General features: G+C 48.8%; 1 protein-coding gene across 1 annotated transcript in view; it reads left to right on the top strand.

The window, feature by feature from the left end:
* LOC311520118 (prolow-density lipoprotein receptor-related protein 1-like) overlaps positions 1-12,865 on the top strand; it is a 32,077-nt gene extending 19,212 nt beyond the window's left edge. Inside the window, exons 18-30 of the mRNA XM_084627358.1 lie at positions 444-624; positions 1,562-1,780; positions 2,986-3,169; positions 4,188-4,389; positions 4,467-4,631; positions 5,328-5,525; positions 6,082-6,628; positions 7,473-7,598; positions 8,426-8,533; positions 8,823-9,059; positions 9,714-10,233; positions 12,038-12,158; positions 12,789-12,865. Of these exons, the coding sequence (XP_084483484.1) occupies positions 444-624; positions 1,562-1,780; positions 2,986-3,169; positions 4,188-4,389; positions 4,467-4,631; positions 5,328-5,525; positions 6,082-6,628; positions 7,473-7,598; positions 8,426-8,533; positions 8,823-9,059; positions 9,714-10,233; positions 12,038-12,158; positions 12,789-12,821 (2,841 nt within the window). The 3' untranslated portion in view covers positions 12,822-12,865. The remainder of the gene's footprint in view (positions 1-443; positions 625-1,561; positions 1,781-2,985; positions 3,170-4,187; positions 4,390-4,466; positions 4,632-5,327; positions 5,526-6,081; positions 6,629-7,472; positions 7,599-8,425; positions 8,534-8,822; positions 9,060-9,713; positions 10,234-12,037; positions 12,159-12,788) is intronic.

The following is a 12,865-nucleotide window of genomic DNA, read 5'->3' as shown; positions in this document are numbered from 1 at the left end:
CTGGCCTCAATGCACCCACTTGACAGTGGCTCCACTTGCCCACCCAGGGCTGGGGCAAAGAGTGGGGATCCGACAGTAGCTGCCTCTTGAAGAGGCACCATTCTCTACTTGGCACTCCCCTCAGCACCAGCTGAACTCCTACCTTGCTTTCCCTCGGGCTCCCAAGGGGGGAAGCGGGGAACGCTGCTGCTCCTCCTCTCATGCAGGAGGTGAGGGAAGGCAGCCACTCCAGCACTGCTGCAGCATATTCCCTCCTTCCCCAGTGATGGGGCTGGTCCAAGCACCTCATTAGTGCTCTTGGCCCTAACATCCATTAGGCCCCTGTCTGTGGATCCTACTGTAGGCTCTGCAAGCCTGAGTCCCAAATGGCCCATGCCCTGGGGACTCTGCTAACCTGACTGGCTAGAGGAAAGTGGCAAGCTGACAACTCTCTCTGCTTTCAGAGGTGTGCTTGCCAATGGGGATTCAAACTGAGCAGCAACAGAGTGTCCTGCACAGACATCAATGAGTGCCAAGAGCATGAGCCATGCAGTCAGACCTGTGTCAATACAAATGGCACCTACAGCTGTACCTGTCACCCAGGCTACCTGCTGGAACCAGATGCCCACACATGTAAAGTGACTGGTAAGACCACAATGACCCTTAGTTCCTTGCAGTGCTCAAAACAGGGCTCTGAGTCCTTCCCAGGCAAGGGACCTGACTTCCATGGGCAGATCTCCTCCAAAGTCACCCCTCTACAATCTTCAGTGTAGTGGGGTTAGTCTGATACTGGTAGCCCCTGTACAAGCTGGCTAAGGAACAACACCAAGCCAGCATGCCAGGGAGACCTGAGCCCCAGGGTAACCCACTGGAATCCTGTCCTTGTTTGAAGCCTGAAGCCCCACAGACCCCTGTTCCCACTCTGATACTGCTCAGAGGGGAAGTGGACTCTGCACATGCCCTGATCATTCTTGGTCCTGAACAACTAGGCTAGTTTCAGGTCATGGGCTTCTTTTTCCTTAATCCTGCTCCCCTCCTCAGAGCTTTAATCTGTTGGTGCTCATGGGCCTAACAAGCCCACAGCCATGGAATCTGCTCGGCTAGCAGCCGACACCCAGGCTGCTGCCAGCTTCCTACAGATGAGACTGCATGCTGAGACACTAATGCCCTCTCCCTATGCAAGGAGGGGTAGCTCCTACAAGACTGGGACTCTGATGCCAGAGGGAGCTGCTGATCCTAGGGTACAGCTTTGACACTGACCTCTTGGAGGCAGAGGGAATCCCTCCACACTGGGATCTCGGCAACATCAGAACAGTCTCCCTTGTAGGGCTGGCCCCCTGCCTGAAGTGCTGCAGAACTCCATGGCCCTTTGTCTCCAGGCTGTTAGCACAACTTTCCCTTAGTGTCCTCTAAGTCCTGTCTTTTAGCACCAGTTCCCAGGAAGCCACCACCTTGCTATGCTTAGGCTGTTCACATACCTACCCAAGGCTGGGAGTGGGGTCTGGCTGGGATGGAGAAGATACAATAGCAGGGTCTAGAGGAACTAACTCTCCCCTGCCTATGGGGTTCTGCCTGATTGTAGGGTCAGAGCCAAAATTGCTTGTAGCAATCCAGTCTGAGCTATTGCTCTACGGGCTGAGGAGTTTGAAAGAGGACATCCTGATGACGATTGACAAGAACCTGATCATCTTCTCTCTTGACTACGACTTGGTGGCGCAGAAGGTCTTTTGGATGGATCTCAATGCAGAAAGTATCAAATGGATAACAATGAACACCCAGAAAAAAGGAACACTTGTGAAAGGTGGGGGGCCTAGGATTCAACTTTCCCTTCCAGACCTTGCTGCGATTACTAGCTGCTGGCTTCTGCAGGAAGGGTATTGCTGTTTGTTTGCAGACTAAACAGGATGACCTGCCTCAAATGGCACCACAAAGAAAGCAAAGCCTAGACAAGTTGAGCTCCTGTTCTCACTTTCCCCAGGCTGCAGGAACTAGTTACAGCAGGGCCACAGCTGGATTTCAGTACCTCAGCAGCCTTCTGTTCTGGAGAACTGCCCAAGATTTACTTGCTGCCTCTGCAGTTACTCCAAGTGGAGTCTGTAGCCAAGTGGCATAGCCTGCATTGGGGGACAGATCTTCTCCTTCCCCCTACCCTTAACTGGAGACAACTGGGCCTGACATGTCCAAGGCCCTTAAATCAGGCTGACATGTGCAGCTTGTCAGCTATTCAGTATCATTGCTCTTTAAGAGCTGTAAATGGTCTGTCCAGTACAGAAACCAGGTGCCCCAGCAAAGGGACTAGCTGCTGTCAGGGTAAAGTAACCTGAACGCTGGACCCAGTGTCCCACAGCCCCAGAACTCGCTGAACTGTGCTCCCAAATCAAGGGCTATTTTATAGCCTTCCTATAAAGGAACTTCCAAAACACAGATGGTTGAGTGCAGACAGCCTGACATTGCAGCTAAGCTGTGAACATCAGTTTATAGGCCTAGTGCAGAAAGCCAGAATGACTAAAACCTGGCACAATCTCACTTGGCAGACAGGCCACCAGTGTGTTTAGCCCATGATCACAAACTTACTCCAAGTGCCAAAACCCCCTGCAGCTTCCAGATCCTTCAGGGTCTGTAGTTCCCACTGACTTCTTGGCAATGCTCAGCTCTCATGTGCCACACAAGTCGATAGCCACCTGGACAGGGTAAAACCCAACACTACTGGCTGCATGTTCCATCTAGCTGCCTCTTGGCAAAGCAAAGCTGGCCTCCTCCTTGGCACACTGTCTAGTGCCTGGCAAAGCAAGCAGGGCAGCACCCCAGAGCTCCATTCACCTTAATCTGTCCTTCCTTGAAGGTCAACCTTAAAGCTGCTTTGGTGCTCTGACCCCCTATGAGTGAAGAGTTCCTAAAATCCATGTAGCCTCTCTGCCCCCCTGGGCATGGCTACCTTGGCAGGGATACCTGTCCTCCTCGGTTCTCTTCAGAAAGACTAACCTGTAAGTGGCTTTTTGGTTTCAGGCATCAAGTCTGACTGCATTGCAGTGGACTGGATTGGGAGGAATCTCTACTGGACAGATGGGACTGCAGGAGAGCTGCTGGCAACTTGGCTGAATGCTACTTGGAGAGGCAACCCAGAGTACACCGTGGTTCTGGATGGAGACTTGGATCAGCCTCGCTCACTGGCTCTGCAACCACTGCAAGGGTAAGGCCTCTGTCCTCCTGTCCCATCCTCACAATACAGCAGCCACCTTCCAGCTGGAGATAGGCCTGCTAGTCTTCAACTCTGTGCAGTAACGGAAGATGGGCTGACTCCTCTCCCTCCCCCCTGTAAACTAAGCTCTCTAACCTGAGATGCAATGGGACATGAACTAGTGTTTTGCCTAACTCTCTCTGTAGCCACTGGTGGTGCACAGTGTAAACTAGCACCATGCAGACAATTAAGTTTAGTACAGAGATGAGAATAGATCCCTAAGCTGGGTACTGTTCGGAACAGCTTGCTAACACTACTATGCCTTCCTCAGCCTCTGACTAGCCATAACTGCAAGTCACCCTGGAACAGGTGGAGTGCAGAGGAAAGGGTACTGCATTAGTACTATCTACTGGCTCCTAATGACCTTCAGAGCTCAGTGCAGTGTCAAGCTTTCTGTTGCTGGTATGCAGTGACACTAGACACTGACTACCTGTGTAATAGCTGCCTCATTGCAGGAGAACAAGCAACTAGCAAGTCAAAACAGCTAGACTCCATCAAGCTTTGACTTGGCTTAATTCATCCTCTGAAGGAATGCTCCTTCCCCACTGCAGGGCATGGGATGAACAGTATATTGCCATCCCATATCTGCCTCTAATGTAAGCAGTAGTACAGAGCTTTTTTTAAAAAGCTGCTTGGCCCCTGCACACACCACTTACCTAGTCTAGACAAGCTCTGCTCCTGCTCTGGAGAGTCGGGAGTTTTCTGCAATTACAATAATTTGAGCCATTTAGAGAGCACTTTTCTCCAGCAGCAGCTGGGCTGGGTTACGTGGCTAAAAGCACCAAGTCAGAAATACTGCAAAGTAGAGTGTTCAGATAATGGAAATGGTCCGCTTTCAATGCAAACCCCTCTGAAAATCTGCTCTATTATGTTGCAAATTGTAATGAGACTTGCTTTTGCAGACAGATCTCTTCAATGTGATACAGTGGCTGAAATATCTATTTTCTTTCCCCCCACCCTCATTGTATAGCTTAATGTACTGGTCTGAAATAGGGGACAAACCTCAAATAGAGCAAGCTGGCATGGATGGCAGCAACAGGAAAATCCTCATTGACGAAGGGCTGGGCTGGCCGACTGGCTTAGCTGTCGACCTCCTGAGCTGGAAAATCTTCTGGTCTGATGATAAGCTTCACTGCATTGGCTCTGCCAACCTGGATGGCACTGGCATAAAGGTATGGTGCAGCTGGCTTTAGAGGCAGGCCTGCCTGTCATCAGACTTGCCACATCTGATGGACTTAACCTCTCTTAGGTGTTCCAGCTGACCCAGATCAAGAGCCCTTTCTCAGTAGCTGTGTTTGAGGATGATACCTACTGGTCTGATATGAAAACCAGGACTGTGCAGAAAGTGGACAAAAAGACTGGCAAGAACAGGACTGTGCTGATCAAGCGTCATGGGCAGCCCTATGGCCTAAAGGTACCTGCAAAGCAGCAGACTCTAACTAGCTGTGCAATACATAGATGCTTCTCCCCTCACCCTCTCCCACTAGCCCAAACCTTAGGGCTCTTCTCCCTCCTCACAACCTCCCCTGCTGCTAACTTCCAATGACCAAACAATTCCCTGGGAACTGTGCATGAGGCATGGTATAATGTTACTAAAGGGTGGGGTGGCCTCTTGGAGGGGAGCCAAGCTATCTAGGGGGGAAATCTTTAACCACCCCCCATGTTGCCATTCAAAAGGGCTCCAAGTCCTAATTCCTTAGTAGCCACACCTGTGGTGATTCATAGAACTAGTCAAACATCTGACCCCTCATATGACGCACAGGAACTCTGATTCCTCTGAACACACAACTTCAAGCCAACTGGTGTCAAGCTCCAACATGGAGCAGCTAACCCCTGCACAGGTCTTTCTCTGCACTGGTTCTTCCCCAGCAGACTAATCCAAATGCTTCTCTCATTTCCTCAAACTCACTCCCACCAGTTACCCTCCTGGCTGGGCCTCCACTCAAAGGTCCATGTAAACTAATCTCTTCCTGTTGTGGACCCCAGGTGGCCTTTCTGGTGTATAGTTGCAGGAGAGAACCATAAGCAAATGGAGGGCTTGCATTGTAGAGACACTTGTGGTGGCTCTCTGCTTTGCTCACTAGTACTGACTGCCAGGCCTTTCTTTTAGATAATGCATGAAGTGCTACAACCAACAGCCCCTAACCCTTGTCGGGAACTTGGCTGCTCCCACTTATGTCTGCTGAACCCAAAACACAAAGGAAGCTGTCGGTGTCCAATTGGAGAAGTGCTTGCTGATGAGAAGAACTGCATTCCTCTTAAGGATTCAGCATTCATGTTCCTGGTTGCCCCAACAGTGATTACTCAGGTACCACTCTGCTACAAGGTTAGACAGAAAACAAGCATGTCCCATAGGATAGCTCTCCTTTGAGACACATGACTGGAGAGGATTCTGTAACAACCTGCAATGGCTCTGTCCTAGGAGACTCTATAACCCACAGCTTCCTGGAAGGAGCCAAGAAATGGCTCCAGTGTTAATGTTGTAAAGTAACAGCAAGCTGACTCATAAATTTGCTTGCTTTATAGTGGTCTCACCAGTAAAGACAACCTAGTGAGCTCCTCAAAATGTGAATGTACTTCTGCATGACTGGCCAAGTGAACTCCGATTCTGTCAGTCACCTCTGTATGAGCCCAATACCAGCAGGAAGAACTAGACTCCACCCTAGTGTTAAACAATAATCTGCCAAACCTTGGTCCAGAAAGTGAAATCTAGTCCCTCAGAGTTGCAAGGAATAGAACACTGAGTGGCTGATCTAGGAATGTGTCCATGTTTCCCCCCCCAGCAAGGAGCCTGGAAAGCCTACAGTAAAGCTCAGACTTAAAGAACAGGACTAAGATTTCACTAATCTTGTCTTTAACTCCAGGTGTACCTGAAAAAGCTGCCCTCTGCAGCCAGTGGGGCAACTCTTCCTGAGCACAGAGTTTTCCCTCTCACTAATGTGAACTACTTGACAGCCATAGACTACTCAGTGCGGGATAAGGCCCTCTACTTTGCTGACCGGGAAGATGGCTACATCAGGCGGCTGAGAATCAAGGACTCTGGCAAGCTGTCCTGGAAGGTAGTGGTGCCAGTGGAGGGCACTGTGGTATCTCTGGCCCTCGACAGGCTGAGTGGCAACATCTACTGGATCGACAGCCAGAATCCAGATATTCGAGTGGCAACTTCAAACGGCCGCTACACTCTTGTGCTGATCAGCAACGAGCTCTATCACACAGTTTCGGTTGTACTGCACCCCCCTACTAGCATGATGTGCTTTGCTGACTTGGGTAGGGAGAACCATAGTGTTGGCCCGAAGATTGAGTGTGCGTCCATGGATGGAAGCAGCAGAAAGGTGCTCTGGAGGAAATCCCAAAGGCCAGTTGGCCTAACTTTTGGAGACGTTGGCACGCGGCTCTACTGGGCTGACCATGGTAAGCACGGGAGACCGGGCTCTCCTGGAGAATACAGGAACTTGCCCATGTGGCTCCACTAAGCTGCAAACTCTTCAGGGCAGGGAGTCTCTCGCCATGGTTAGTGCACTGCTGCAGGAGAATTTACCACTAGAGCGTGTTCACTGCAAGGCCTCTTTCGAGCTTATTTGAGACCCATGTAGTCTGGTTCCAGCACATGTCTATTCCTGTAGGCAAGCATTGCCTTAGCCAAACAGTGCCTGCTCATCCTCTGTGGAAGAGGGCAAGACCACAGCTCAGAATTGCGAGCTTAGTAACCCAAATGCTGCTTGGCTGTCCCCTCCACTACAGCATAGCTGTGTAAAGTGGTATGCTGCACCACTGCTGGACTGGCATCCTAAAAGCAAACGGCAGAACTTTAACATGGCCCTGTTTCAAATAATGCATGGAATAAGACTGCTTTATTTTGTCTCTTGTTTTTCAATTGGGAGCATGACAAATAGTTGGTGGCCACAGCTGCTAGGGATGTCCATGTGGTATGTGGCTAGATATTGGTACAGCGCACTGACTTATGGGATGTGTGGAAAGGCCAGGGCTCTGAGCAAAGCAGTGAGTTCACTGAGGGACATTAAACTAGCCTGCTACCTGCAAGCCTCTATAAATAAGTCCCAAACAGAACTGCCCCTTCCCCTGAGCTTAGTGACTTGGCACAAGCATGTGCCCTGTTGTCTAAGGGTTTAGACGTGGTGTTCATTGGCACTTCTTGCTTCACATGTTTGATCCAACCTGGCTGGATAACTGACAGTCACACATTGCTACATCTATCTTCATCTCTGAAACCTGAACAAGATGTTTCCTCTTGTAGCAAAAGGTGTTGTCGAAAGCATTCAGCTGGATGGTTCCAGGTTCAGGATAATTCGGGGAGGACTGCATGGCCTCACACTCTTCGCAGCCGGTGAAGGGATGATGGTCTGGACAACTACCCACAATGGTAAGCCAGTTGCAATAACACAGACCCTTCCATAACATCCCTTAAACTAATAAAAGGAACATCTCCAAGGAGAGCAGCTCTTTGAATAGATAGCTCCATATTGGAAAACAAAAGTCCCTAATGCTGTAAATGGATAGCACACTGTCCTGGGCCTACCAATGATCTTGGATCACTTGCCTCTAGATTCAAACTCAGTCTTAATTTTAAATTAGTCTTTTTTTTATAGCCTCTCCCCACAATCCCTGCCTTATACCACTGTGTGGGGAAGTGCCCAATTAATCCATCTTGGTGTTTGTGGGCTTTAACAAGTTCCCTTAATACCTTGGATTGGCTTGAGCATATTGGCTGCCTGCCAGAGCATACTGGGCTTCCAGTTGAGGTTTTCCTAGGTTAGGATGGGGGGGGGGGATGGATAGTTGGCTAACTTCCATCTCTTCTTCCTTTTAGACACTAGTCTAAAACTCTGCACTCTAATGGCACAAATTGGACTTCTGCAAGTGGTGCCTTGGGGGGTGGGGGGAGCAGGCAGGGAGAGAAGCTCTATATATGGCCTTTGGATCATCCTAGTGTCATAAATTCTTTGGTCTCACTCCAGCTGAGACAGTTCTAGTTTTGGATGTCTTCCTGCAGACCCATCCTGAAGTGTAGAGGAGACCTCTTGAACTTCTGGCTCAAGCTGTCTGTTTCTAGCAGAGCCTTGTACCCTAGGAGGAATTCCATATCTGCACGCACCCCTCACTGTTGGTCCTGCATGTATAATGTGCACTACTTCCTGCATATGGAAAGCTGACTTGTAGCACTGAATCAGTGTCCTTTCTGTCTGCTAGGCTTAACTAGAGTGTGGCATAGCAAACTGGAACTTATGGAAAACTGGTGGTTTCAAGTGGACCAGAAGATTGTGGACCTAAAAATCTACAGCAAGTTCACCCAACAAGGTGAGTCTAAAACTCTGCTGTGGTATAAAGGGGTGAAATCCTGATAAAACCAGAATTAAAACTTTCTCCTGTAGATTCCAGAGACTGTCTCCATGGCACTAAGCTGGTCTACCTGTGTCTGTCTCTCTCCTTGGTCTCCCTCCATTTGAGGCAATGATGCACATATGAAGAAAGGAGTTCTAGCTGGGACACCAGTCCAGACCTCCTGCTGACTCTCCTCCATTCAGGAGACTGACATCTTGTTTAAGAATGGTAGTCACTCTTGTGTCATGTTTGTTTTCATTCATAGGCAGTAATGGCTGTTCGGAGAACAATGGGGGATGCAGCCAGCTCTGCTTGCCAAACCATCAGGGAAGGGTCTGCAAATGCACCGTCGGGTACCATCTGGAGCACAGTACCAAATGTACTAGAGCTGTGATGTGCCCTGAACCACTTGAAGCCTGCAAAGATAAGCTGAAATGCTTTACCAGGGAGCAAGCTTGTGATGGCCACAACGACTGCTTGGATGGATCTGATGAGCTGGCTTGTGAGTAACACTTTCTGCACATCTAGAGGTCTGGCACCAGAGACTTATCCTGTAAACATTAATTTCATGCCCTAACCTCTGCTTTGGTTAGGGTTAGTATCCATAATCTTCCCTACTCCATTCCCTGAGATGGAATTTGTCCTGTTAGCTTAAACCAGCTACTGGTCAGTTAGTCTAGTAGTCCTCTTCATGTCTATCAAACACATACCTTGGTATCACTATGGTCTTGCTATCACTATGTGAAACCTGCATCCATTCTCCAACAGGAAATAGGGTGGTAGGCAGCAATGTCTCTAAATTGCAGCACTGATCCTTGATGCTCAAGGGGTGCAGGAAAGATCCTTCCTATGCCCCTGGAACTCTAATAGATCTATAGCCCCCACCTCTTGTCAAAACACAATAAACCCCTCCTAGATGCACTGCCAAGAGGATACCAAGGAGCCACTGATGTCTGCCTCACTGCAGGCAGACAAGGTGAGATAAGTCCCACATGTTCATGCAGTATATTATCCCAGGTAACTTTAGCTCTTCACCCTGCTTGTCCCACTTACCCAAGCCATACTGAGAGCTTATCCTTTAATCCACTTAAGATAAACTAAACTCCAAACTAGCTCTTGACATTGTTAGATCTAACACTATATTTCCTTCTCCTAGGCAAATACCTGGACAGAAAGAAGCCCTGGTCTACAACAGCCCCAACTCCAGCAAAGCCAGGCTTTGGAAAGGAAGAGGAAGTACTAGCACCAACATGTGTCCAGACAATCACCAAAAGACCTATCACTGGAACCAGATACCTGCACCCAAAAGGGACAAAGTACCCTGGAAGAAAAACTCCAGCTATACAGACACCTCCCCCATACAGAGAAAGCAGGACCACAGTATCTAGTATGTGGGAATATTCAGAAGAACCATCTACTTTACCTGAGAGCATTGAAAGTGGTCCAGAGCCCCAACCTTGCAGCCGTGAAACCTGTAACATGAGAGGGGACTGTACCATTGAAGAGGACAGAGTGAAGTGTAGCTGCATGTTGGGGTACAGTGGTGATTACTGTGAAGAGACAGAGGTCAAATCTACCACTGGTCCCATTATCTTAGGCACAGCTGTAGTCTTGCTCATAGTCATGGCAGTGGTGGGAGCTTTTGTCTACATGAGGCGGCAACACACTCTAAAGAGGTAAGACTCTCTCCCTTTTTCTGTCTGACTTCATAATGAGAATTGTTCCCGCCAGCTGATCACTGGTTACCTGAATGTTCAGTCAGCAGTAATAGGAGCTTGTTGACTCCACCAAATGTCTGTAGTAAGCATTCGTGAAAGTAACTGCTGTGCAGTGCACGTTACAGCAGCCTGCGCTGAGGAAAGCCTGGTTCGGATTCCTCCAATGCTCTGTTTGAACTGCTCATGAAGCACAAACAAGAGGTCTAACTTAGTGTTGTACAAGTGGTCATCCATCTCGTCTGGGGCTAGGAATCTGTGCACCTAGCAAGCGGTTGTAACTTGGCTGCCCACACTGGACCATGTTGCTAACAGGTGCTTCCTACACAAGTATGAACTATTGAAAACAAACCCTTGTTTGGGGGAGGGGGCTGTCCCTTGGACAGTTTTGAAGGGAAAACCTCTCTAAACAGCCCCTGTAGCATATACCAGGTTAGGCTTTCTCAGGGTCTCCAAATTTACAAGCCTCCTGCAGCTGGGGCTCCTTACCTCTTCCCTAATATAGAATCTAGCAGCAGAACAGCCTTGGTGTTAATATTGTAATGGAGTCAAGTTTGCTCCTTCCACATACAAGAAGCATGGCTCTAAACTGTAAAGCTGGGTGCCTTAAAATATTGTAGTCACGCCATAGCAAAGGTACTGCTGTTGGCCTTTCCCCAGGCCACCCTCAAGGCTTGTCAGATCCAAGCCTCTTAAACAGCACTAAATCACCTGGCTCACAGACTAGGGGCTGTGAATGGGTTGCTTCCTTTGCCTCTTAATCTGTCCCCCATTCTTCTCCTTTCCTGTGGAGAGGCCACACCAAGTCAGGGTGACCAGGTGAACATGACAGGTGCCTACTCCATGCAGTATACAGCAGGGCCTTTCCCAGCTGCTTCTGCAGACCACTTCCTAAAATGTTATGGGCCACCAACACTTATTGATCCACTGGTGTCAGTATGCCAACCACTAGGGGGTCACTGGCACTACTGGGAACTTAGTTCCCTTAACACTATGCACTATCTTGAATGCAACTGGCATAAAAAGACCTCCAACAGTATCTCTACAGAATGGTATAAAGTTTGAATCCCTAATTGAGGCAAAGTACCTACAACAACTTCTGCCTCTAATATAGATATGCTGTTAGATCTCCATCTTGAGACATACCTGTACTAGGCCTGGTACAGGTAACCTGCTAACTATACCTCCAACTCAAAATGTAGATGTGCTCTTACCAATGGTATTGGAGCAAAAACAAATACTTGTTTTCTGGGGAGCTGTAAATAGAACTGCAGCTCTAGGAGTACTTCTAAAGACTGCAACAACCAATCTTGCTAGACAACTTACTTAACCCAGGGATCACATTGGGAAGGCTTTGATACATTAGACTCCAGCCTTTTGCAATATGATGTACCAAAAGGCTTTAAACCTGACACCCTACAAGCATCCCCAAGCCCATCCCTACTGCAGGATTGTATGGCCAGTGATGGGGAAGGGTAAAACACCTTGGGGCAACAGGAGGCCCATCTGTGTAGAATGGGCCTTGGCAAACACTCTTCTACCAGTGCTTCCATGACTCTCAGCTTGCTGTGCAGGGCCCTACTGTCAAAGGCATCCTGTGCTCAGGGCTACATGTGGTGTCCCTGAATTGCTATTCTGAACAGCCTTTCTCATGCTAGGTTTTTGGTCCAAGGCTCTTAACATTAGGAACCGATCAGCTGTCAGTTCTGAAGCCGTTTTACTTCATTGCATTGTAGTTAGAGAAGTGTTTACTCTCCTAATGCAGGACCTCCAGTACAGCATCCTCTAAGACTCTGACCAGCTACCACAAGGACAGCGACCTCATGGAAGAAGAGAACCTCTCAAACAATGAGACCTTCATCAATGAAGCCTATGACAGAGAACAGGTGAGAAGGCAACCGGAGTCTCCTAGACTCAAACACCTGTGACTTGGTCAGGCCCATGGGATGCATGGCTGACCTACCTTTCAGGCAGACCACACATGGGATATCGGACTAAAACTTTATAGAGTGGGGGAGGAGCGCTGCTTCCATTGGCACAGGACCGAATTGTGCCTGGGAACTTATCCAACCTTTCTCAATGCCCTTATAAAAGACCAAGTGGCTTAGGGGGTGCATTTATTTCCTGTACTAGAGAAAGCTGTACTACACCAAACTGGGGGCAGGGGGACACTGACCACTAGGCATCCAAGCTCAGGCCTACAGGGGCAGCACTCCCTAAGGCTAATGCTGCTAGACTGCTCAGGTCACTTAAAAAATAGACTCCTGGAGCCCTAATTGCTCCAAGGATTGGAAATGGGGACTGTTTAGGCTTGCCTCTAAGAAGCCTCTTAGTCTCCAAGGGCCAGCAGCTCTTCACTTACAGTAAAACTGCATGTGTTGATCACATAGGCAGTAAACTAGCCAGGTCCTCAGGCACAGGGCACCACTCGCCAACTAACAGTGCTGTATGTGGGAGACCAGTTCTACCTCCTGGATACAAACGAACGCAAAAATCGGATGCTTTTTTTCTTTCAGCAGGAGCTGGTAACTCCTATGAAGATAGAATAACTTCATGTTGGAAACTTGAATTCTCTCAATAAAGTAACATTTGC

This window comes from Lepidochelys olivacea (genome assembly GCF_965140295.1).
Source record: "Lepidochelys olivacea isolate rLepOli2 genome assembly, chromosome: 4".
Taxonomy (NCBI): domain Eukaryota; kingdom Metazoa; phylum Chordata; order Testudines; family Cheloniidae; genus Lepidochelys; species Lepidochelys olivacea.
The sequence above is the reverse complement of the archived record's forward strand: the minus strand, read 5'-3'. Positions and strand labels throughout refer to the sequence as shown.